Raw genomic sequence first — 22,151 nt, 5'->3', positions numbered from 1 at the left:
GCAGGTTCATCCTTCTACTACACCATCTTGGCCCAATTCCAAAGTTTGTAAGAGAGACCTTAAGATTGTCTTTAGTGTCTGCATCACCTTAGACAAGTCAGTTACCTTCTCTGGGTCTCAGAGATCTTTCTTGTTCAATGATTTCTAATATCCCTTCCAGCTCTATATCAATCATTCAGTCAATGAGCAAGCATTAATTCTTTCTCTACCAAGTGCCCTAGAGATACAATGACAGAAAATGAAACCATCTCCATCATAATTCAATGAAAAGAACTAGGGATTTTTTCCTCCTGAGACAGAGTGGACTACTGGTCTCTTTAGATTCCCACTGTCTCAGAATTGAAAGGTCTCTTACAAAAGAGATAATATTGGTAAAAAAAATAAAATAAAATTGTTCCATTGAACAATGACCAGACACAGTAGACACTATATTAATGTTTTTTCCTTTATCATATCAATTACATTCCTCTATTATAACACCAATGAGTGAGAATCAAAATATTTCACTCAAAACTGCAATATACTTTAGTTCAGACTGAGGAACTATTTAAAGGAAATGACTGGGTGTTATTGGTCTGCAACAATTTTAAAAAAACAAAGTTATGCTTAATGATCACAACTCCATCTGGAAATTTTTGTGCTATTTTCTCAGGCAAAGTCTTGGTCCAGAACTCAATTTATCCTTCTTAAGCCTCTTTACAACAGATAACTGTGAATTCAACTGCAGGTATTCTTCCTTCTGGTCATAGATTGACCGGTGAAAAAGGTCTGCACCATTTGGGTCCCTGGGAGGAAAACCCAAACATTTAGAGTTGAAAGGAGCCACTCTATTAGCAAGTCTAGCAAGTCACTTTAGCTCAACTTTGGAACAAATGAAAAAGCCCAAAGGTAGGGATCAGCTAGACTTGTTCAGCCATCCTTAAGCAGTCTGGTCTTCATCTTTCATGTTGAGCCTTTCTAATGAACCCTAGATGGAAGGTCCAAAGGGTGAAATGGCTCACGTAGGGAATAAGTAGCCAAGTCAGAATCTGAACTCATATCCTTGGACTCCTTTTCAATGGGGAAGGTAGGTAATGCAGTGGATAGAGCAAGGCCTGGAGTCAGGAAGACCTGAGTTCAAATCCAGCCTCAGACACTTACTTGCTGTGTGAGGCTGGGTAAAATACTTAACCCTCTTTGCCTCTCTTTCCTCATCTATGAATGAGCTAGAGAAGGAAATACCAAACCACTCCACACTGGAGTATCTTTGCCAAGAAAACTCCAGAGGGGGTCCCAAAGAATGAAACTCCAAATCCAAGGTTGTTGCCACTACCACCTGTCCTAATTTTTCCCAAAAGGAAAGAGAAATCATTGAGATTCAAAGGTGACATTCTAGGCCAAAAGAGTTACCGGTCTTTCTTGTTTTCCTTTTAAGATGCCCATGATTAGGGTCTGTCTGCCAAAGCAATGCCACCCCAACCCTGGCCATGAACTTGGGGAAGGGCTACAGTTGTTCACCACACCTTGCCTTTAGGTTGAAATAACTTCTTTTTCAGAACAAATTTCAATCAGAGTACTTCTATGTAAGTAGGATACTTTTCTGTACCTAGGAACAAGCACTATTCCTTAGGGAAAGGAAGAGGCAGTTTTCTCACCCATGACAGGTAAAGTTTGCCCAGTAGCTCATTATCCTGTGGCTAAGGAGTTTTTCCTCTTCTGTTCCCTCTTCTAAAACAGACAAAGAAACATCTTGGTTAAGGTCAAAGGGCAGACACAATGGCCTCCTCTTCTCAAATCCCCAGTGCCAACAACCCAGTCATTCTTTCTCTGACCACTGACCTTATCTTTGGCCAATAGTTTTCTTCATGTCACTCTCTTCCTAGAGGACCTCCCAAGGTTTCTGTTGGCCTTCTCTGTCTGACTCCATAACTAAGTCACTACCCAAAAAACAAAGTGGTGAAGCTGGACTGGAAATCAAGAAGACCCAAGTTCTAATCCAGCTTCAGACACTGAACAGCATAGTGATCTTGGGGAAGTCAGTTAAACTCTGTCTACCTTTCTGTATTTGAAAAATGAGAATAATAATAGCACCTGTGCCCAAAGGTTGTTGGGAGGGTAAAAAAAAACATAACATTTATAGAGAACTTTTCAAAACTTGTAAAAGAATTACATAAATGGGGACAGAGCCATGATGGCCGAATGAAAAAAAGCAGGGACTTGTTTGAGGTCTAATCCCAACCCCTCCAAATATCTGTAAAAAATGACTCTAAAGAAATTCTACAGCTACAGAACCCAGAAGATGACAGAGTGAAACAAATCTCCAGCCCAACAAAACCTGGAAGGATCACAGGAAGGGTATATCTCACCAGGCTGGGAGTATAGTGCAGTCCCATCATGGACTGTGCTGGAACAAACAGTGCAGGAGCTGGCCTCAAGGACCACTGGCAGCTGTGGGCCAAAGACCAAGGGCAACATAGAAGGTCAATGGGAAAACTCTGTCAGACCTGAATGGGGGAGGGACACAGTTTGACCCCAACCCTGAGGTGAGGGAGGTAGCAGCAGCAGCAACAGCAACAGCAGCAGCTGCGTCCAGAGCCCTGGGCCAACAGACAGTGTGATATTAAGCAGCTGATACAAAACCCCTGCAACCTGGGGTGGTACACCCATATCCACACACACTGGAAGCAGAGTCCTATCTTAACAAACAGTTAAAAAGTCAAGTATTTGTCTGGGAAGATGAGCAGACAGCATAAAAAACACAGACTATAGACTCTTACTGATGACAAAGATCAAAACTTACAACCAGAAGACAACAAAGTCAAAGCTCCTACATCAAAAGCCTCCAAGAAAAGTATGACTTGGTCTCAGGTCATGGAAGAGCTCAAAAACGATTTTGAAAATCAGGTAAGAGAAGGAGAGAAAAAAATGAGAAGAAAAATGAAAGTGATACAATAAAATCATAAAAAATGAGTCAACAGTTTACTAAAGAAAATCCCAAAAAATACTGGAAAAAAATACCTTAAAAAATAGACTAACCCCAATGGGGGAAGAGATCCAAAAAGACAATGAGGAGAAGAATGCTTTAAAAAACCAGAATTGGTCAAATGGAAAAGGAGTTTCAAAAGCTCACTGAAAAAAATTATTCTTTCAAAATTAAAACAGAGCAAATGGAAGGCAATGACTTTATGAAAAATCAAGAAATTATAAAACAAAGCCAAAAGAATGAAAAAATAAAAGACAACATGAAATATCTCATTGGAAAAATCACTGACCTGGAAAATAGGTTCAAGAGAGACAGTATAAAAATTATTGGACTTTCTGAAAGCCATGATAAAAAAAGAGCCTAGGCATCATCTTTCAAGAAATTATTAGGGAAAACTTCCCTGATATTCTAGAACTACAGTGTAAAAAAGAAATTGAAAGAATCCACCAATCTCCTCTTGAAATACATCCCAAAAGGAATGCTCCTAGGAATGCTGTAACTAAATTCCAAAGTTCTCAGGTCAAGGAGAAAATATTGCAAGCAGCCAGAAACAAATAATTAGAATAGTGTGGAAATACAATCAGGATAACACAAGATCTAGCAGCTTCTACATCAAGGGATCAAAGGGGTTGGAATATGATATTTCAGAGGTCAAAGGAGCTAGAATTAAAACCAAGAGTCACCTACCCAGCAAAACTGAGTACAATACTTCAGGGGAAAAAATGGTAATTCGATGAAATAGAGAACTTTCAACCATTCTTGATGAAAAGACCAGAGTTGAATAGAAAAACTGACTTTCAAATACAAGAATCAAGAGAAGCATGAAAAGGTAAACAGGAAAGAGAAACCATAAGGGATTTATTAAATTTGAACTCTTTACATTCCTACATTGAAAGATGATATTAGTAACTCATGAGACCTTTCTCAGTATTAGGGTAATTGAGAGAAAGAAAGAGAGAGATGGTGGCACAGGGTGAGCTGAATATGAAGGGATGATATCAAAAAAAAAATAAAATTAAGGGCTAAAAGGGGAATATAGAAAGGGAGAGATAGAATGGGGTAAATTATCTCACATGATATAGGCAAGAAAAAGGTTTCACAATGGAGGGAAAGAGGGGAGAGATGAGAGGGAATGCGTGGACCTTACTCTCATTGGATTTGACTTAAAGAGGGAATTACATATACACTCAATTGAGTATCTTACCCTATAGGAAAGTAAAAGGGAAGGGGATAAGGTCAGGGAGGATGAGAAGTGGGAAGGTAGATTGGGGGAGGGGTATTCAAAAGCAAACACTTTTGAAAAGGGACAGGGGCAAAGTAGAAAATAGAATAACTGGGTGGGGGGGAGAGTTAGGATGGTGACAAGTATAGTTAGTCTTTAACAACCTGACTATTATGGAAGTGTTTTGCATAACTAGATGTACATACTCTATGTTGAATTGCTTGCCTTCTCGATGATGGTGAGTGGGGAGGGAAGAAGGGAGACAATTTCTAACTCAAAGTTTTAAAAATAAATGTTAAAAATTGTTTTTACACACAACTGGGAAATAAGATATACAGGAAATGGGATACAGAAGTCTATCTTGCCTTACAAGAAAGTAAAGGGGAAGGGGATAATGGGGGGTAATGGTAGAAGGGAGGGCATACTGGGAGCAGGCATAATCAGAATGTATGACATCTTGAGATGGGGAAGGGGAGTGATGGAGAGAAAATTTAGAACTCAAAATCTTGTGGAAATGAATGCTGAAAATTAAAAATTAATTAATTTTTTAAAAGATCTTTGAAAGTGTTATAATAACTATAAATGATAGTTATTATCACATTTCTATTATTATATACTTATTTTAATGTATAATGCTACAATAATAAAGTATATTATGTTATATCATAATTTTATAGTTGCAAGTTTTATTATATGTAATTATAATGCATGATTATTATAAATGTTATTTATAAAAATAATAATTACTGTTCTAATCTAAAATAGCATAGTACAAGCTCTGGTAGCTGTAAAGTTTTTACCTGTGATCCCCTAGACAGTACCTGCCATTCAAGACCCCTGCCTGGGGCAGTGCAGATAGGCTCAGCAGCAGCTAAGGGCCCATGAGGTAATGAATTCATTGGTCATGACAACCCATCACACAGATAAATGGACAAACTGACCTTCTGGTTCTGCCAGAATAGGAGCAAGGAGGTGAAAATAGGGAGAGAAGACATCCAAAAACACAAATTTGGGAACATCTGCAGACATTAACTCCAAAGATTGCTAAATGTGAGACTTTTGTCCAACAATCAACAAATGGATGCACTGGTAGAGAAAATGAATCAAAAATAACTGGAGAAAAGGGAGGAAGGAAGAGAAGAAAAGGAAGGAAGGGAAGGCTTCCAACACGTTGGACAGAGCCTCTGTGAAGGATTTATGGAAGCAAAAGGAAAAGAATCACACAGAACAAGATGGTGTGACAGATTAGAGTCTACATCAGAGGAGAGGTGACGGCATTGGTGAGGTCACTGGTTCCACTGACATATGGAAACATGTCTTTTGTTTTAATGCCTTCTCTTCCCTTCTGGGTTATAAACTCCAGGAAGTAAGAGATTGTATCTTATTTATGTTTGTGTCTTCCTCAAAGTTGAACAGAGGGCACTGCATATTGGATGTGCTTAATCATGTAAACTGAATAGAACAGAATACCGGATTCAGTCTTTTGATTCAATTCACCTGAAGGGTCAAGGGGACATCCAAGGCTGATACCTTAATCTTCAATCACTCGGTTCACCAGGCAATAATTAATTGCCTCCTTTATCCCCAGCATTGAATCAAGGGTTGAAGATGCAAATACAAAGAATAAAACCAAAAAAAAATCTCTTGTCAGAAAGTTGGACCCTATTCGTCGCCTCCTAGGGGAACCTGATAGGTAGGGCAGAAAGAACGCTGGATTTTGGGTTATACCTGCTAAACCTGTGATATTAGATAAGTCTATTCCTCTCTCTGAGCTTCTGTTGCCTCTTCTATAAAACAGCCAAGGTTGCAATCTCTCCCTTCCCCATGCTGCTACCCTCACAAGGTATTTGGGAAGATCAAATAGCAGATAGATGATAGGTGGACTGAGTGCTGAACACAGAAGCAAGAAAACACAAGTTCAGATCCTGGCTCAGACCCTTAACCACTTCCATGACACTTGGTTAGCCATGAGTCATCTTTTTCAGCCTCTGTCACTTCATCTATAAAATGGGAATAGCACCACTACCTATATCATAGTGCTGTTTTGAGACTCTCAGATGAAAATGGCCTATACAAAGCTCTAAGCCTTCAAGCAGTATATAAATACCACTTATTTTCAGCTGTTGTTATTATAATTACTAAATGAACTGATGTTTGAGAAGGTGCTTTGTGGAAAGCTAAGGCATTTTTATTCATTTTGATGTCACAGAGAGTAAGGTAGATGATGGAAATGGCAGACTACAGCCCCAGCGATCTTGCCCCTTCTTCCCCCCACTCTGACCTACAGCTACCCACTTGAGTGGGGTGTGGGGGGCAGAGATCTGGAAAGGGCCTCTTGGAAGGATCCTTTTGGAACTGGCTGAAAGTCAGAGTGAAATTGTAACTCTGAGTTCTTGACGGGTCTGAATTTGAATTCTAACCTGGTTTCTAAATTGGTTTTCCTTGCACTATCCTATCTTATCTGCCAAATGTTTGTGTGTTTCAGAAATATTTTATGTTTTTTGGTGAGAAATTTCTAAGGTCTGTAATTAGAGAAAGAGAATATTTGGAAAGATCTTCCGCTTTAGGCTTTCAAAGGGAGATTAAGATTCTTTTCTTTTGGGTCGCAACACTGGTGATACTAGATTAAGTTGGGATACTAGATTAAAATTAAATACTAAATAGCCAGCAGCTTTTTAGAACTGATAGAGAATCAACCCAGAGGGAGCAGGGGCAGGGAGGGAAAAGGAAAGCTGAGGGTTTTGAATTATGGTTTTATTAAATCCTAAAGATTAAAAATCTCTATTTTATGTTTATATTAAATTAATGTGTCTGATATCAGGCAAAGTATTTAAAACTGCAAAACTGAGGGGGTCTTCTGTATGATAATGGGATCACTTTAAGAGTTCAGTGGCTTGTTTAAAATGTGGTTAAATTGTTAGGCATTTAACTACATCTAATTTCAAAAAGGTGAGGCAAAGCAGGACAGAATTGAATTGGGTATGATTCTTTTATCCAATTTGAAATGTATAGCAAAAACAGGGAAGATAAGATGGGGGGGGGGGAGTTCAAGGAAATTTTGATGTTGTTTGGAGTATCAGGGACTGAATGGAATGAAGTTAATGAAGACTTTCCAGAGCTTAACAAAAGGCTTTTAGCAGATGGTTAGGCCTAAGTTTTGGTTTCCCAGAAATCATGTGACTTTTGGGAATATGAAGCTTAAACCCCCCCCCTTGGGTTGCCACAACACAACACTCTTGGGTTGCCACATCAAGATAATGCCTACCAAATTAGGTTAATGTTATTTTAGCTTTCTATTGGTTATTCCACTGCTTCCTTGTCCCCTATTCATAGGGTAGATTGTCACGTTGAGATTGTGAGCCTGCCTCCCAGACAATGCAAGTAAAAGACCAGCAGGGGAGTGGGATCTGCATTAGGGCCATATAATCTCTATTTTTACCTTCTGTAATTGCCTCACTCTCCTGACTACCCATCAGAGAAGAGATACCCTTTCTCGAGTGATCATAATAAAATCTTGCTGCTTTGCTTCTACCTTGAGAAGTCTCTGATTTTTATTTGAGTTGGTGGTCTCTGACCCACACAGGGGCTGAAAATGAAAATGTGTGGTCTGATTGGAAAACCAATAGACAGAGTTATAGAAGGTTTTATTGAGTTTTTAAAAATGGGTACTGACTATAGTAAATGTATTGATTACTATGATTGGACTTCATATACGTATATACATATATGTGTAATTAAAGTGTCTACATATTGTTATTTGGCATTACGATTGTAAAGTGCTTGCCACAACAACAGGTATATATTAAAGACATTATTATTATCTCTCCAATTTGAGGTAATTGTTCTAAACCTGGTAACTTTGAAATGAGTTTTAAAGGCCTAAAGTAATAAGATCAATAGTTTCTGGTAATGCAATTGATATGTTATTACTGTTTTTAAATTGTATTTTATTTCTATACAATATTTGGAATTGTTATATTTGGTTATAAATGTGATAATGCTATTGATCTTTGCTAGGATGGCAGATTTTCCATTTGAAATCTTGGCCATTATGAAAATGTATACAGTGGTTTAAAGTTATAGTTTATTCTGTGTGAAAGATGATTTGGAAATATATTTACCTAAATTGATAATGGATTGTTTACAAAGCAATTTCTCTATACTTTCAGAGAAAAATGATGAATCAGTTAAGAAGAAAAAATATATTCATACATACACACATACATATACACACACATACACACATACATACACATAAATGGGTGTGATTTTTAAACCTGTTTAATCTAAGGATATATTTATGTATGTTAAACTGGAGATTTGTACACTACTACAATAATTCTGTAACAACTAGGAATTTAGTTTGTTATAATATTTTGGGCTTTCACATCAGATGGCAAGTTTCATTAATCCAAACTTTAGCAGGACTCACATCTTGAGTTTTAAATTTGTCTTAAAAGCCAATCACTGGAAATAAATTTTGTTAACTCTAAGAGCCAGGTTTGGAGCTGGATTATTTCTGCCCTCACTGCCTCTCCTCAGTAAGACTTCCAAGGCTTTCCAGTCCCAGGGGCCCAGGATTATTACCTGTGAGGCCTTCACTGTAGATGTTGCCCCTCCCCCTCCTTCCTTTTGTCAAGTGGGAAAGGGTAGAGCTCTCTCTTCCTAATCTGATTTGGAATAAATAGAAGCATAGCATGACCAGAACTTAGAATTATCTTATGACTTGATATGTACTGTGTTAAAAATTGATTACTTATTGTATGTATGTATGTACAGGAGCCTCTTATTAATTTCTTAGTGAAATCTCATCCTCCAGATGGGGAAATGAGTAATGGACAATTGGCCAACATTCCAATTTTGATTTCGTAAGAATGATAATGGTATAAGGCTTAGGAATGCTCATTTAAAATTATACCAAGGTCAGTTTCATAGGAGAATGAACATGAGAAAATGGATTTCTACAAGACCTTGAAATGCTGAGGATGGCTGGAACAACCAGAGAACTTCAGTCAGATGATCCCAGCCAGTCAGCTGTGTGAAGAGACTTCTGAATTTTAAAGAGACAATCAATCATTCATTTTTGTTTTCCTTTGGGTTTCTGTATCTGTACTTATGGGGGGTTAGGGGGAGGTACTGACCCTTTCATTTGTCAACATGTCCATCAACTTCTCTTCCTACTTGAAAGAGAGATGGAGATTTGAGAAAGATGTAGAAACAAAAATTGTAATGCAGAAATGGGTGGGAGTGTAAGGTATGATAGAATTTTGTTTCTACAGAAATTATATAAAATTGTATGATTCATACTGATGGCTAATGTCAGAGACAAAAATTGCTTGCACAGAAAGCAGCTGGGGAGGTTGGCTGCTTGAAAATCAACATATCTAAAAGGCCTCTTCCTGCATACAACTGCCAGGTCAGATCTCATCCACACAAGATAAGTATGAGAGTCATAAAACCTACCTTTATTATTGATTTGCTGGGTTGAAATCTTCAAACTCATGCTTTATCAGTTTTCTTAGCAATTGAAAACTCCTTTATCTTGCTGTCTGATGTAAGCAAAAGGTGAGGGGACTAAGAGTGTGAAAGGAACAGTTTTGCTTCTGGCTGTCTGCAGTAGCAGGAAGGGCTGAGAGTGATTCAGCCTAATCACCAAAGTTTTGCAGGATCCAGCTGCCCTATGGTACTTTCCAGCCCAACTACCTGCTAGAATTTCCTGTTATATGACTCTCCTTCTCCTGCCTGGGACATTTTGACAGGTGTTTCTCCAAAATGGGAGGGCATCCCCTTCTTACCCTTCTTGGCACAGACTTTAACTTTTTTTGAAAGTACAGCTCTGATTCTGTTGGGGTTCAGGGGTGCTGGGGACCCCAAAATACCAAAACACTGGGTCCTGTTCAAATGAGTTTGACACAAGCCTTCTTAAAGCCAAAGAAAATACAAAGTTTATTAAAGATTCACCATACTGGGTTGACTCTTAAGGAGCCTAAGCATTTGTAACGCTTGTATTCACAAGCGGGTCAGATAGAATCTCAGCTAGACAGAGTCTGAGATGGATTGAATCTGAGCACCTTCATGGAGGCAAGATGGAACTTAAATAGAGAAAAGACTATAGGAGGGATCTGGGGGTGGTCTGGTAGTCTAGGGTGATGGGAGGAGGGGTTTAGGAAGGCTCTTGAGGAGAAGTCCAAGGAGGACCTCAATGGGACTGGGGTGACTAGTCAAGGGTTGGAAACAGCTAGATGCAATCAGGAGATGTCAGACAATGGAGGGCCTGGGTTGGAAGCAGGCATCTCCAGGTAGTCTGGGGTCCCAGGGATGGTCTTGATAGATCACACTCAGGGAGGATCCTGATGGCAGTGGCTGGTAATAGGATCAAGGGTGGGGAGTGCAACAGAGACCTGGACACAGTAATAACAAAAAGTCCGTGGGCTTCCTGAGACTGCCTGAACAAATGGGAAGATTAGATTTGAGTAAGAAAGGCCAGATTAAGTGGGAATATTCAAGGGGAGCTCAAGAAGGCTCCCAGAATCTGAACCCCATCAGTTCTCCCTTGTACCTAGGACCATCCCTGCTCCCACTACCTGTTAATTTGCTGCCTCTCTTTCTCCCTCTCTATTTCTCTTACACAGATCTTGTATTGACTTTCATATGTACTGTGACCTCCCAATTCCTTGAGGATGGGGGGAGGAGGGGGGTCTCTCATTCTTTTCCTTCCTGCCTGCCATCGTTTCTTCCTTCTTTCTTTTGTTCTTTCTCTCTTCCTTCCTCCTTTGCTTCTTTCCTTCCTTCTGTCTCTCTCCCCATTCCTCTCTTCCTTTCTTTCTTCCTTCATTTTTCCCTCTTTTTATTCTTTCTTCCATCCTTCCTCTTTCACTTTCTCTTCTCTTTCTTTTTTTAATTTCTTCTATTTTTCCTCTTTATTCCTTCCTTCTTTTCTTTTTAAATTTTCTTTCTTTATTCATCTTTTTCTTTTCTTGTTTCCTTCTTCTTTTCTTCCTCTCTCCTTCCTTCCTTCTTTCTTTTTTCCTCATTGTCTCCCCAGCTCCTAACTCAACACCCTACATGCAGTGGATTGTTTAATAAATGTTTGTGGCAGTGAATTGAATTCAATTGTTTGGAGGCAGATGTCAACAAGCTTCTTCCTGGCTGGATTTGAGGACTTGGTATTGAACAGGTCAAAGAGGAGGAAAGCAACTTCCCTGGAGGTATTTGAGCTCTATTCCCAAAACTAGTATGGAAAAATTGGTCCAAACCATCCAGGCCCATCGAATAGCATGTACTATAGTGAGCTCTGCTGGTATCATACTGATTGTCTTCAGATACATGTTAATTTCTCCCTTAGGACATAAACTCCTGGAAAGTCAGGGCAGTTTCATTCTTTGAATTTGTATGCTGGCTCCTAACACATTAGCTAGCATATAGTAGGTGCTTAATAAATGTCTGTTGTTTGTTCTTCTCAACTAAATTTTGTATCCCTTCTGCCATCTATCATAATTCTCTGCATATAGTTGACAGGAAACATCTTTAGAGTTTAGAAACATCATACCACTGAGATGTGACAACCAGGTCTGCCAAAAGAGGACTGATCTTGAAGTCAAGGAAGACCTGGGTTGATGACCTTGCTCTATCATACACTATGAGGGCCATCTCCAATCAGAGTGACCTCTCTCTGGTTACTGGACCCAGATGGCTTTGGAGGAGAAAGTGAGGATGGTAGCTTTTCACAGTCCTTCCTCACTTAAATTCAATTCTCATGCAAGTCATGGCATCATTTTCCTGAGGTCATGGTCCTCTTTGTGAACAAAGAACAAACAACAACCTGTGACTAGTCCAAGCTGTCCCACTGGGGACCCAGCTGGTCAATTGCAGTTGGGTTATGCAGCTTCTTCCTTCCTTCTCTTCCCTTCCTCTCTGCTCCCTATCCTACACCTTTCCTCCCTCCCTTCCCTTCCTTTCCCTTTCTTATTGCAGAGAAGTTAAAAAAACTGTCCTCATGGAGCTCACAATATAATGAAGGGAGACAAGCTGCAAACACCTATGCATAAAAAATACATATATTAGCCAAATTGGGGGTGATCAATAGTAAGAAGGCACCAGCATTAAGGGGCACTTAGCAAAGTCTTCTTGCAAAAGATTAGATTTAACTGAGATGTGAATGAAATCAGGAGGTGGAGATGAGGAGGGAGAGTTTTCCAGGCATGGGGGTAGGCAGACAAAATGCCCAGAGATGGAGTATCTTGTTCCAGGAAAGCAAGAAAACCAGTCACTGGATCAAAGAGTACATGAGAGGGAGTAACGTGTAGGAAAAGGTAGGGAGGGTCCAAATTCTGAAGGTCTTTTAAAGCTAGACAAAGAGTTCTATATTTGATCCTAGATAGCAAAAGTAAAGGGAACCAAAGAGTTTATCACATAAGGGGTGACATCATTCAATTTTAGTGGAGGATAGGCTGGAGTGGGAAGAAAACAGAGGCAAGGGAAACTAGACCATAGGCTATTTTAAAGGTCTAGGTGTGAGGAGACTCAGCCACCTTGCACTCTGTACGACTTGTATCTTCCCTTAATTATCTGAATTCTCTATCAACTAGGTTTTGTTTTCTTAATCGAAAGTTTCTAAGTGACAAAAATATTTTAGCAGCTTAACATTTCATTTTTCTTAAAGAAGAGAATGTGTTAGTACCATATAACCCTTTATCCTAGGGACATGCTAGAGCCAACTACTACCAGACTTGGTTGTTACATCTTCAGCATGAGCATTTATACCTCAAAATTGGCATCCACTATAAATTAGCATTTGGGTTATTATTTTCTTGATTTCTAGACTTAAGAAAGTGATGGAGATAATGTCAATAAGATAACTTAAAAGCACACCTTGTGGGTTTTTCAGAGAGCTGATTGTTAAACATTGACTAGCACAACCCTGCCTATATCCTGTTACTAAAATGAATTATTATTGTGAAATATTTTAACATAACCAATCAGAGGAGAGGAAGCCTTTCCTTTGACTTTACTATTTTTTTTCTCTCATAAAAGAAATCTTATAGTTTGGGCTCAGAGATACTCATTCGCTCTGTGCTGCTCCTTTGCAAGTAAAGAATCAATTGACTTGCTGGATTATCATGAAGTTTTATTTTGGAGAACCTCAGGGTACCACATTGTCTCTGCAGAAATGTTGTCTGGAAAAGGCTTGTTAATTGAAGAAGCAGCACAGAGACATCTGATATTTTCCCCACTCTCTGACACCAGCTCAGTGTACTAATAAGAGTTTTAGATTTGGAGTCAAAGGACCTGGCTACAGTAGTCAAGTTAGGATTTGAACTCATATCATTAGACTTCATTTCATTGGAGCAGCTAGGTGGTGCAGTGGATAAAGTTGGGTCTGGAGTCAGGAAGACCTGAGTTCAAATCCAGCCTCAGACACTTACTAGCTCTGTGACTAGCAAATCACTTCACTATATTTGCCTCTTTTTTCTCATCTGGAGAATAAGCTGGAGAAAAAAAATGGCAAACTATTCCAGTATCTCTGCCAAGAAAACTCCAGATGGGGTCATAAAAAATCAAACAACAATGGAGTCCACATTCAAGGCTCTTGCCACCACTACCGGTTTTAATACTTCACAAGGGGGAAGAGCAGTCACTGAGACTTGAAGGTGGCAGTGAGGGCCAAGAGGGTTGCTGATCTTTCTTGTTTTGCTTTCAAGATGCCTATGTGTAGGGTGAGCATATCAGAGCAATGCCTCCCCTCCAGCCCTGGCCACGAACATGGGGAAGGGCTATGAAGTTCACCAGATCTTGCCTCTACATTGAATTAACTTCTTTTTTTTCCAAACAAATTTCAATAGGGCATCTTCTATGTAAGCAGGAAACCTTTATATGCCTAAGAACAATCATTACCCTATGGGGAAATCATCAGTAAACCAAAGACCAGCTTTCTCACCCATGGCAGGCAAAGTTTGCCCTGTAGCTCACTGTCCTATGGCTCAGGAGTTTTTCCTCTTCTGTTTCCTCTCCTAAAACTAGGAACAGAAAAAAAAAATCTTGGTTAAGGTCAAAATGTAGATCTAAAGGTCCCCTTTCCTCTATTCTGCAGCCCCAACCACCCAGTCAGTCCTGTTCTGGCCACTGACCTAATCTTCCTCCAATAGCTTCCTTCAAATCACTCCTCTCCCAGAGGACCCCGTGGGCTTCTGTTGGCCTACTCAGTCTGACTCCTTTACTGAGTCTTCCCCCAAAAGACCAAGTGGTACAGCTGGACTGGAAATCAGGAAGACCCAAGTACAAATCCAGTCCCAGACACTAACTAGAGGAGTGATCCTGGGCAAGTCACTTAACCTCTGTCTGCTTTTGTTCCTTTGTTTGAAAAGTGGAGATAATAATAGCACCTGTGCCCCAGAGTTAATGAGAGGGTTGAAAAAAAGAGAAAGAGATAAAATATACAGAGCACTTTACCAAACTTGTAAAAGTACTACATAACTCCTAGCTATAACTATTTGTGTTATTGCGTACTTATTACAATACATAACAGTATAATAAAGTATATTGTTATCATTTTATACTTGCATGTTTTATTGTATGCAATTATAATAATGGTGTGGTTGGTATAAATGTTAATAATAATTATTTTTATAATTCCATGCTACAACAGCACAGCACAAGCTCTGGTAGCTGTAAAGTGTTTGCCAATGGCCCCTGCCCCAGACATTACCTGCCATTCAAGGCCCCTGCCTGGGGTCCTGCAGACAGGCTCAGCAGCAGCAGCTGGCCCATAAGGTCATGACTTCATTAGCCATGGCAAGTCATGAAACAGGTAAAAAAATAAACTGGCCTTGCCATTCTGCAAGGACAGGAACAAGGAGGTGAAAATAGGGAGAGAAGACATCCAAAAAACAGATTTGGGGCCATCTACAAACATTAGCTCCAAAGATTGCTAAACGTGAGATTTTTTTCTGAAAAATCAATAAATGGATGCACTGGTAGAGAAAATGAATAAAAAATAACTGGAGAAGAGGGAGAAAGAAGAGAGGGAGGGAGGAAAGGAAGGCTGCCAGCACCTTGGACAGATCTTATGTGCAGAATTTATGGAAGTACAAGGACAAGAATCACCCAGGATAAGATGATGTGACAGGTTAGGGTCTACATCAGAGGAGAGGATGAGGGCATCACTGAGGTCACAGGTCTATCCACAGCACATGGAAATATGTCTTTTGCATTCCTGCTTCCCCTTCCCTTTTGGGGAGTAAACTCCAGGGAGTTAGAGATTGTGTCTTATTTATCTTTGTGTCTTCCCCAGAGTTGAACAGAGGGCTCTGCTTAGTCGTGTAAACTGAATTGGACAGAATAGCAGATTCAATCTCCTGATTCACTTCACCTGAACAGACAGTTTGACGTGGAGGCTGATACCTTAATCTCCAATCCCTCAGTCAACCAGGTAAGTATTCATTGCATCCTCTATTCCTGGCACTGTGCCAAGGATTGGAGCTACAGATAAAAGAATAAAAGACAAAAAGTTCTTCTCAGGCAGCTGGGCCCCATTCAGGCCTCCTGGGGGAACCTGGTAGGACAGAAGGAACCCTGGATTTGGGGTGAGACCTGCTAACTCTGGGATACTAGAGAAGTCTGTCCCTCTCTCTGAATTTCAGTTACCTCTTCTGCACAACAGTCACATTCCCTCCCTTTCCCACACCCTGACCCCCACAAGGTATTTGGGAAGATGAAAAAGCAGCTTGATGATAGGACTGAGTGCTGAACATGGAAGCAAGAAAGCACAAGTTCAGATCCTGACTCGGACCCTTAACTAGCTCTGTGACTCTTGATCAGCCCAGTCATCCTTTTCAGCCTCAGTTTCTTCATTTATAAAATGGGGATAGCACCAGTACTTACTTCACATTATTGTTTTGGGGCTGTGAAATGAGAACAGCATACACAAAGCTCTTTGTAAGCCTCCAAGCAGGATATGAACGCTAGCTAAATGTAGCTGTTGTTATTATCATTATCAAATGAGCTGATGCATGGGAAGGTGCTTTGTGGAAAGGTAAGGAATGATTATTTATTTTGATGTCACAGAGAGTAAGGAAGATGACAGATGGCAGGCCAGAGTCCCAGGGATCCTGCCCTCTCTGCCCTCCACCCAAAGGCACACCTTCCCATTCCATCCCACCTCAACTACTTACAAGGCACTCCAAAGATGAAAAGCAACTCATCACCATGATCTGCTTTCACAAAATCCGGCTTGAGAAATTTAAACATGTTTGGTTGGTGCTGAAATTCATAAAAGTAGACTGGAGAGCTGGGACCTAGGCAAATATAAAAAATGCCCACAGTTATTGACACACTGAACACAGGGCAGGGCCACATTTCAGGGCCTCCAGTCTGATTCCCTCCTTTGGGGTGGGGGGCAATGGTAGCTGGCCATTAACAGACAAGCTCCTGAAGGGCAGCACCTTAACAAATACTGCCCCAGAGCAATGCTGTGAGGCAGGACAAGTGCCAGGGTCTGGTGTAACAGGACCAAGGTTAGAATCCTGGCTCTGCTATTGACAGACTGCAAGACCCTGGAAGAATCCTTTTACTTCTCTGAGGCTGATTTTTGGATTGTAAGGTGGAGATAATCATCTCTGGCCTGTCTACTCCATGGGAAGAGGAGAAGAGAATGAGCATTTGTATTTCAGTTGTTTGTCGATCACATGTGATCCTGCATGATCTCATTTGCAGTTTTTATGGAAAAGATACTGGAGTATTTTGCCAATTTTGTTTCCAGCTCATTTTACAGATGAAGAAAGTGAGGCAAGTAGAGAGAAGTGACTTGCTCGGGATCACACAGCTAGAAGGTGTCTAAGCCTAGATTTGAACTCAGGTCTTCCTGACTCCAGGTCTGTGCTCAATCCACTAGGATGAGGTTGTGAAGATCCAGGGGGATAATGGATGTAAAGGGTCTGTAACAATAAAACATTCTATCTGGGATTCTTGAATTTGTTTTCAATTGAACACTTTGATAACTAAATTTAATGCAATTGTTCTTCTATGTATTTTTAATACATTTAAAAACATTTCTCTAGAAGGAATCTTGAACTTTCCCCAGACTTTCAAAGTGGTCTATGATGCATACCCACAAAAAAGTAAGAGCATCTGCTTATAGAAATGTGGGTTATTATTGTTTATTATTATTATTTTTTTTTATTTGTAGTCAATGGTCACAGAGTCCCCTTCTGGGGATAGGCAGGGATATCAGGGAAGAAGAACGTGAACAAGAAGGATTTAACCACTATGGAGGCTACAACAGCAAAGCCAGAAACAGAAGCCTCCTTCTGCATGAGTGTGAGGGTGACATACACACATTGCCCCAGAGATGAGGCATTCTTATACTTATTCTGAAAAGAGTCAATGCCATATTCACTGTATGGATATTTGGCAAGTTTGAGGGAAGAAATAACTAACATCAAATCCCCCATCATGTCTGGAAATTCAGCTCGATATTCTTCAGAGTCCTCAGTATCTCTTAAATATTCTTCCATCATCAAATGCACAAGCTCAGGGGGAAGACTCTATAGGAGATCCAGAAGGAGAGAGAGTAATAGAAAAGAAATTTACCTGGCAGTGGATTATTTAGGGATGTTTGTTGGTGGATTATAATGAATAAACAAGGGAACTAGAAGGTGCACTAGATAAATCACTGTGGACCTAGAGTCAGGAGGATCTGAGTTCAAATCTGTCCTCTGACATGCATTAGCTGTGTAACTGTGGGCAAGTCACTGAACTTTGATGCCTCAGTTCCTCATTTAAAAAATGAACTGGATAAGGACATGGTAAACTACAGTATCTTTGCCAATAAAACCCCCAAAATGGTCACAAAGAACCAGACATGACTCAACTGAAAATCACAAGGAATAAGCCCACACAAGTTTGTCTGCTATTCATAAGTTCTGGATCTCATTAGATCCATTTACAACCTCCACGGGAATGTCTGCTCTTTCTGGGTGAAATTTCTCAAGAAGATCCTAGACAACTAGTTGTTGGACATGGTGTAGAAGGGATAGAGACTCAAGGAAAGGATAGAGCTACAAGGGGGTCTCAAAAGTTCCTTCCCATTCTGTGACAATGAAAGAAGAAAGTCAGAAAGTGGATGGACCTTCATTGACTCTCTCTCCTAGACTATTTCAATAGCCTTCTAATTGTTCTGTGTGCCTAAGATCTCTCCCCACTCCAAGCTATCGTTCACTTACCTTCCAAACTGATTTTACAAGCACAGATCTGACCATTTTACTCCCCTGCCCCAACTAAGTAAATTTTAGTAGATGATCATTACCTCAAGGATTAAAAATAAACTCTTCTGTTTGCTATTTAGAGCTTTTAACCACATGGTCCCATCCAATCTTATTATGCATTGTTAACATCCTCCCACTCTGTGGTCCAGGTATGCCAACCTTCTAGTTCCTCATACTTCCCATTCCATCTGTCACCTCCATGCCATTGCAATGACAAGACTAAGCTCACACAATACCTTCAGTAGAACATCTTTCTTGCTTCCTCCCTTCTCCAGCTGCTAGTGCCTTATCCCTCACCCAAGATTTTTTTGTGTATGTTTCCCATCTGTCTCTCTGTGTGCAGGTGATCACGTTCATAGAATGGAAGTTCCTTGAGGGCAGGGACTATTTTACTTTGTCCCTAAGCATAAACCAGTGCCTGGTACATAGTAAGGGCTTTAAAAACAAAAAAAAGCTTGACTAACAGGTATATCTCACCAAAAATGGATTTTGCATTGTTGATTGGTTACTGTTTTTATCCATGTCTTCCTTCAATCCAGGAATGTCCAGTTCCCATGTAAAGAAAAATGGTACACTATAAAATTCTTTAGAACTTCATGGAATTCATGCACTTTTTAAACAACTCTAATCCAAGGAACTCATTTTGCCCTTTGAGGAGGAGCAAATGCCATAATTTTTTTTTAGGAATTACTGGATAATGCCCAATACACACTGGAAGATACTCAAGATATTTTGCAAAATGGTGGTTAATACCCAGTACATAACGAACAGTGGCAATGGTTTCTTCATAATAACTAGCGGCCTTAGACAATGACTGATACTTACTATAATACACTATGCTAGAAATGATGCAGGAAGAATTCTATTTTTCTGACCAGTGTAAATATACCAACTTTATATGCCTGTGCTTAAGAAAGCACCTGGCAAATGGTTGTTAATATCATGTCATATTTAAACTTAACATTGACCTGATGGCCTTGAGATATGATGCCCTGAAGTCCATAGGACAAAAATCTGGTCTCACATCAGGAGGCCCAGGTTCTAGTCCCAGATGTGTGACTGGAGATAAACCATTTCCTTCTGGCAGACTCAGTTCCCTACTTTACAAAGTGGAGATAAACAACTTAATGGTCTCTTTCTCACGGTGAATACATTGAAAGAAATTTTCTTGTAAACTATCAAGTGCTATGTTGATGTCAGTTAGTATTATTCCATGTTCATTTAAAATTTTAAAAAAGACGAGGTAGCTAAGTGACACAGGGGATAGAGCACAGGACCTGGAGTCAGAAGGACCTGAGTTCAAATCATTCTTCAGACACTTACTAGCTGAGTCACTTAACCCCAATTGCCTCCAAAAACTAAATAAATAATTATTTAAATTAAAAAATAATGAGAATTGTAGAGAATATTTTAACCAAAATGCAACTAGTCCTAGCTTAGCTTCTCTTCCTATACTTCTGAGCAGATTTTAACATGAAATGAGTCATCCTTAGAGAAAATGACCAAAGGTTGAATCACTTCTGATTCTTTGAGGGAAGCCTTCTTCAAAGGAAACCTGTTCAGAAAAACTTTCCTGATTTTAAAAAAGGCAAATTTACAGCTTACACAAAGTCAGGAGGGTCAGCTAATATATTGGATCATGGAGGGAGTGTTCAAAAAAAAAAAAAACACCTGATAGGCTAGAATTGTGGACCAACAATAGCCAATAACATCAAATTTAGTGGGGACAGAGGCTTACAATCTTGAGATGAGGGAGGCATGGTTAGGTGGCAATTTGTTTGAAACAGATCTAGGAATCTAGACAAACCATAAACCCATAAGGAGGCAACAGGGTAATATGGCAACCTGAAAAGCAATGTAATATTGAGGAATATTAAAAGAGGCATAGCTTCCAAGAATGAGGAGGTGAGAGTCCCTTTGTTCTTTGCCCTGAGGAGACTACAGTTATCCCTTCCACATCCTGACTTTCCTTATCACAGTTTCAATATATTGTGGGTAGGCATAAGAAATTAAATGGGAATTTGCAGGGGGAGTTTTGTGAAAAGCACAGACAACAGAAAAGTTTAGAAACTCAGGGATACATAAAATATGTATGTAATATTGCATAATATCAACATATCCTTTAATACCATAATAATTCAACCTTCTTCTCTGGTATGAGTGTTGGGGGGGAACCAAAAACATTATATGGATTTTCCAGATGGCAGAGACTCTCCACCTCCAATCCCCATGATATGGAAGGGATACCTATATTTCTGGAATCTCTTGTTCAGTTCTGGGCATCATATTTGAGACAGAAAACAGAGAAACTGAAAAGGGACTCATGGTCTTGCCAAATAGAGATGAGATGAAGAAACTTGCTTTGCTGGTCAAAGAAAAAACTTAGGGCAGAGGGCAAACATGATAGTTGTCTTTAACTGTCTGGTGGATCATCTGGAAGAGGCATTTGATTGATGCCATTTGCCCTAAGGGCAGAGCTAGGAGCAACAGGTAGAAGCTGAAAAAGAAGTAAATTTTCATTTGATGTCATGATGTCCTGTCCAATCATGAGAGTTGCCTAAAAATGGAAGGAGCTGCTTCAGGAGGCAGTAGGTTTTCTGTCCTTGAAGGTCACTGAGCAGAGGTTGCATGTCCCTTTGTCCAATAAGTTATAGAAGGGATTCTCCTTCAACTCTGACTTAGCCTCCGTGGCCACCAAGCTCCTGACCAACTCAGAAAGTCTTTCATTCTTTAGAGAAGCATAAACTGTTGAAGTCAGAAAGAAGCTGGCACAGAATGGAACATGCTATAATCTTACCACAGGAATAACCCAGCCAAATTCATAGTGGTTGACATCAATGATGAAAAGGACATGGTGGAACTCTCCTGCAGCCAGCAACCCTTCAAGATATTTGGGGAAGAATTGCCCATCAACTACACCAGGGATTACCTTGAAATGCTAAAGAAAGAAGGCAGAAAAAAAAGAAAAGAAAAGGCAAGTCGATCTCCACAATCTATCATCCAAGTCTCACTTTCTCTCATCATTCTCATTGTTACCATCTTACTTTGAACATATTTTATCATTACCTCAAATTTTTGTTCTTTTTTGGAGGCAAAGAGGGTTATGTGACTTGCCCAGGATCACATAGCTATGAAGTGTCTGAGACTAGATTTGAAATCAGATCCTCCTGACTCATGGTGTGGTACTCTCTCCACAGCACCATCTAGCAGTTCCCACTTATTTGGACTCTTACAACAATCACCAAATCAGCTTCCTTGCCTCCCCCTATAATTAATATCACACACACACACACACACACACACACACACACACACACACACACACACACACCCCTCCCTCATCTCACATTTGCTGATGACATTCCATGATTCCCCATTGCCCAAAGAAAACCTCCAACTGGTGTTCAGAGTCCTCCCTTCCACCTTTCCAGACTTATCTCATATTATGTGGACTCTGACCTGCGCTGTGTACATCATGTTTCACTCACAATGAATTCCTGGCTCTCCACTGAAAGTGAACCACCTTTTCCTACCTTCTTGCATTGGCTCACTTCACTCCCCATGGACAGATTGACATGTCTCCCATTGATACCTGTTGAAATTCTTCTCTTCCTTCAAGAGTCAATGTAGCTGTCATGTCTTCCACAAAGTCTTCTCTGACATGGCTAGAAGGACCCTTCCCTTCTTCAAAATTCCCACTACACAT

The 22,151-nt window shown here is 40.0% G+C and overlaps 1 protein-coding gene across 1 annotated transcript; it reads right to left on the bottom strand.

Annotated features, from left to right (window-relative positions):
- Positions 1–16,346: 16,346 nt before the first annotated feature.
- Positions 16,347–22,151, bottom strand: LOC140519881 (pyrethroid hydrolase Ces2e-like). The gene is made up of 5 exons (XM_072633381.1): positions 22,038–22,151; positions 21,245–21,383; positions 18,923–18,999; positions 17,578–17,725; positions 16,347–16,477 (listed from the first exon to the last, which is right to left on the bottom strand). The coding sequence occupies exons 1-5, from the start codon at positions 22,149–22,151 to the stop codon at positions 16,347–16,349; spliced, it is 609 nt and encodes a 202-aa protein (XP_072489482.1).

This window comes from Notamacropus eugenii, chromosome 1 (genome assembly GCF_028372415.1).
Source record: "Notamacropus eugenii isolate mMacEug1 chromosome 1, mMacEug1.pri_v2, whole genome shotgun sequence".
NCBI classification, from domain to species: Eukaryota; Metazoa; Chordata; class Mammalia; order Diprotodontia; family Macropodidae; genus Notamacropus; species Notamacropus eugenii.
This window is presented reverse-complemented; position numbering and strand designations above follow the sequence as displayed.